The following is a 4,169-nucleotide window of genomic DNA, read 5'->3' on the forward strand; positions in this document are numbered from 1 at the left end:
GCAGCCTCAAGACGCGCGCCGAGGTGGAGCTGGAAAACGCCCAGCTGAGACGGCGGCTGCAGGAGACGTCCGAGTGCCGCAACCAGTTCCGCGCCAGCCCCGCGCCGGCGCACGTCCGCCCGCCGCTTGACGAGGAGCCGCGGCGGGAGCGACGCGGGGACACGCGCCAAGACCGCCACCTCAACACGAAGGTTCACTTTAGTTGGACTAAGTATACATCCGGAGCGTATTTTTCAACGGTGGCGATTTTGGGAGGGCGGCGGCTTTCTCTGACTGTACACCAGGTGGCAGTGTTGCTACAAAAATAGCGTCGAGGCCAATTGGCACCACTGCCACCTACTGGTCGCTTTTTGACATGATTTACAATGCAAACGGCTTCTTCTCGCTCACAGATTGCATCATCTCGGGCGCAAAAGGAAAAAAAAAAAAAAAAAAAGACTTAGACGTACAAGTACGTCCTTGGTAGGCGGGGCCTCATTTTAAAAATACGCAAAAGGACGTCTTGCGGAATGAAAGAGTTAAAAAAACAAAAAAAAAAACAAATGTGGCGTCTTCCTCCCAAGCCTTTCAGCTTCCTGGAGAGGGAGCGCCTGAAGAAGGAGCAGCGCCGCCAGCCGCCGACGCCGGGCGAGCCGGAGCAGGTGAAGCCCTTCAAGGCCAAGCCGGTGCCCGGGTGGGCGTACGCGTCGGCGGCTGGCGAGCTGAGGAAAGAGCAGCGGCCGTACCGCCCCATCAAGAAGCAGACGAGAGCCCGGGAGATGCCCCGCAGCGCCTCGGCCCCTCCCGGCGCGCTCAGCAAACGACCGGCGGAGAGCAAGAAGCGCAACCGGCGGCCCCCCGGCTTCAGCCGCCGCCGCCGCCCGAGCGTCAACGGGGGCGTGCCCGACTTTGAGGCCGCTTTCAAGCGCTTCCGCGAGCACCTGGAGGAGAGCGCCGAGCTGAAGCCCGCCACCACGTGCCGGCCCTTCCGGCTCAGCGCGGGCCCCCGCATTCCCGCGGGGGCCCGCGGCCCCTTTACAGAATTTATTTTGCCATTTCCTTGAGCGATCAGATGTCAGTAAAATGTAGGAGACTGGACTGTCTCAGAAGTGTTTTATTATTTATTCCTTTGTTGTGTACTGTATTCACAAACGAGGAAATCCCAAAATAAATTTTGCAGGGGGGGTATAGAATTTATTTTGTGATTTCCTCGCTTGATTTTCTGTTTCGATGCATTATTTTCATGAAGTCATCGTGAATTGACGTTTTTCCGAGGCGATCGTGAACGCCTCTCGAGCCGAACGGAAGGAGCGTCGCACCATCTAGTGGTTGCATTGTAGATTGCATTTTAGAATCTCGTGCATTCCAATCGATGACATTTTTTTTTTTTTTTTTAAACAGCCCATTTATTGAAGGCGCGTCTCATAATCAGGGGGGGGGGCTATAGAATTTATTTTGTGATTTCCTTGCTTGATTTTGTTTGTATTGATGCGTTCAATTTTCGCCGTTTCATTGAAGTCATCGTGAATTGACGTCTTTTCCGAGGCGATCGTGAACGCCTCTCGAGCCGAACGGAAGGAGCGTCGCTCCATCTAGCGGTTGCATTGTAGATTGCATTTTAGAATCTCGTGCGTCCAATATGAATTTTTTTTTTTTTTTAAACATAGCCCATTCACCGAAGGTGCGTCTCATAATCCAGTGCGCCTTCAGTGCGTAAAATACGGCAGTAGTATTGGAGTCACAATCTTGAGGCGTATTGAAGTTGTGTGGCGAATAAGATTCGAGAAGAAAACTTCATTCGTCTCACAATGGAGAAATTTCCAATTCGCAGCGGCAAAAATCCTGATTGAAATGCGCTAGAAATTTTTTGACTGATCAAATAAATGTCATTCTTATTAAGCCCCCTGTATATTTACCCCCCCCCCGAAGTTTGGATTTTTTTTTTTTCTTTTTAATCTTTTTTTTTTACTCCGTGTGCTTCTTGTTGCCTTGCTCAGGAAGCAAGAGCGCCAGCGCAGGAGGGAATATCAGCAGGAGATCAAAGAGATGGAGGAGCGCGTGAAAGGCAGGCCGCTGCTGCTGGAGCAGGTTGCCCAGGTGAGTTCCCTGAGGAACGCCCCCCCCCGATCGCTCAATGCTGAGACTCACTGCCCCCAAGGTGGTCAACGTGCACACATGCAAAGGAAGGAGAGAAGAGAAAAGAAACGCGACAAAAATGATGAGATTGTTTTCAGCCACATTAAGACTTCGCTGTCTTCAACTTAACTCCTTCACTCCCAAAGACGGTTTTGAACGTCTTTTCAGACTCGCTTCAGAATTGGCTGCTACCGAATGAGTGAAGTATAATACTTTCTCCCAAAACGCTCTTGCATTCGTTACGGGGGGAGAAAGATGATCGGAGACACGAATGGTCGCCGCCGCGGGAGGGATGAAAGTCGCGCGTCTCGAGGCGCCGCCGTCCCAGGACGCTCGCCATTCATTCCGGCGATGTTCTCTCGTGACAGAAGAACGCCAAGCAGGCGGCGCAGAAGCGTTTTGCCGACACGTTGCGCCGAGCCCACCTGAGCGAGGACTTCCTGCGCGGGAAGGCGCCGCGCACCCCCGCCGACGATGCCACACGGTAATTTTAAAAGGCTCCGGTGTCGGGGCAAACGTTGACCGCCCCAGCCCCACCGACGCGTCGTCGCACTGTCAAAATTCCGCTTTGTAAAGGCACCGCAGTGACTCGGGGTGCCCGTAGATGGCGGCGCAGCATCGCTTTGGAAGACCGGACGTCTCGTCGCGCTTGTCTCGTTTCGGCCAGCGAGTCTTCCGAGGCGGAGGATGCCGCCCCGTCGCCCGCCCGCTATCTCCTGGACGACCGAGAGGGACGCGGCGAGGCTTCACATGACACCGGCGAGGACGCCGCTCGCCACTCAGCAGAGGAGGCCGAGCGCGGGAAGCGGCAGGACGACGACGAGGGACTTGCTTAAACCTCACCCGGCTGATGGAAATTTCAAGTTGCCCTTAATTTCATGCATTTTGAAGGAACAATCGCAATCTTGGGATATGTGGCACTTTCTTTCAAAATGAATTAAAAAAAGCGTTCCAAAGCCCTTTGCGTTATTTCGCAATCAAACTCCCTCCACCGTGTGGCGTGATTTTTTTTTTTGGATTTGACTTGATTCGTTAAGAGTCATCACCCGGCTCGGTTCCTGACAGACTTTGATTTCACCAAGCCAACCCGATTCCGCCGTCACTTATTTTTAGTCACCGAGACTAACAGGCTACACTGAGGTGGACGACATCATGAATTTTGACACTTGATTCATGACATTTCTCATAAAACATGCATTATTAATCCACCATTGTAACCGCAAGACGCGGAATACTACGGTCAACAATTTCCAACTTCCAATCAAATGAGAAGAATGTCTTGATAATAATAAAAGAAGAATAAGGCAAAAAAGCGAATACATGAGTAGATATGATTACAATAAAAATGAATACATGAAATAAGCACCTGTCTTTTCGTCATTGAGGGTGGCAAGATTGATCCGAGTCATGGGCGCCCCCCCCCGTGATTCAACTCATTTTTCTCTTTTTATTTGGACATTATCCGGCCAACAATTTTGGGTTCGAGACGTTTAGTACATACGATTGGCTCGTTTCTTCTGACACGCAACAGCAGCATATATAGTCGAGGTTTTTTTTGATCTTTGGCGCTTTTAACTCGCAATCTTTCCTCCGGATATATCAAGTGGCCTATTTATTTATTTTTTTTATTTTGATGAATTTCCTGAAGATTTTTGCTTTCTTCGAAGTAATGTGTGGGGACCCGTCAGACCCCATCAAAGATTCAATGACCCAGTGTGTGTGGCAATACATGAATTGACACACACGCACGAAAAAAAAATCATCTCAGACCCCCCCCCAAAAAAAAAAAATACGACTGGGTTTACTATGGCACGTAAGGAGAGAGAGAGAGAGAGAGAGAGAGAGAGAGAGAGAGAGAGAGAGAGAGAGAGACCGCACGCGCGTGTGCGTGTGGGGGGGTCGGGAGGGGACAGGGGTCACGACAGAATCTCGCGACATCTCCGGGAAAAGCCGAACGCGTTGCCCGCGAGTTCACCGGAAAGCGCCGAAAAGCCGAAGAGCGGCGCAGGCTGCGTCAAACAATAGCCCCGCCCCTAACTCCCTCCCTCCCGCCC

General features: G+C 51.5%; 1 protein-coding gene across 1 annotated transcript in view; it reads left to right on the plus strand.

The window, feature by feature from the left end:
- fam161a (FAM161 centrosomal protein A) overlaps positions 1-3,165 on the plus strand; it is a 5,189-nt gene extending 2,024 nt beyond the window's left edge. The window contains exons 3-7 of the mRNA XM_019889634.1: positions 5-191; positions 564-1,008; positions 1,934-2,076; positions 2,484-2,599; positions 2,720-3,165. Of these exons, the coding sequence (XP_019745193.1) occupies positions 5-191; positions 564-1,008; positions 1,934-2,076; positions 2,484-2,599; positions 2,720-2,951 (1,123 nt within the window). The 3' untranslated portion in view covers positions 2,952-3,165. The remainder of the gene's footprint in view (positions 1-4; positions 192-563; positions 1,009-1,933; positions 2,077-2,483; positions 2,600-2,719) is intronic.
- Positions 3,166-4,169: the final 1,004 nt, after the last annotated feature.

Source organism: Hippocampus comes, unplaced genomic scaffold (genome assembly GCF_001891065.2).
Source record: "Hippocampus comes isolate QL1 unplaced genomic scaffold, H_comes_QL1_v1.1 scaffold301, whole genome shotgun sequence".
Classification (NCBI taxonomy): domain Eukaryota; kingdom Metazoa; phylum Chordata; class Actinopteri; order Syngnathiformes; family Syngnathidae; genus Hippocampus; species Hippocampus comes.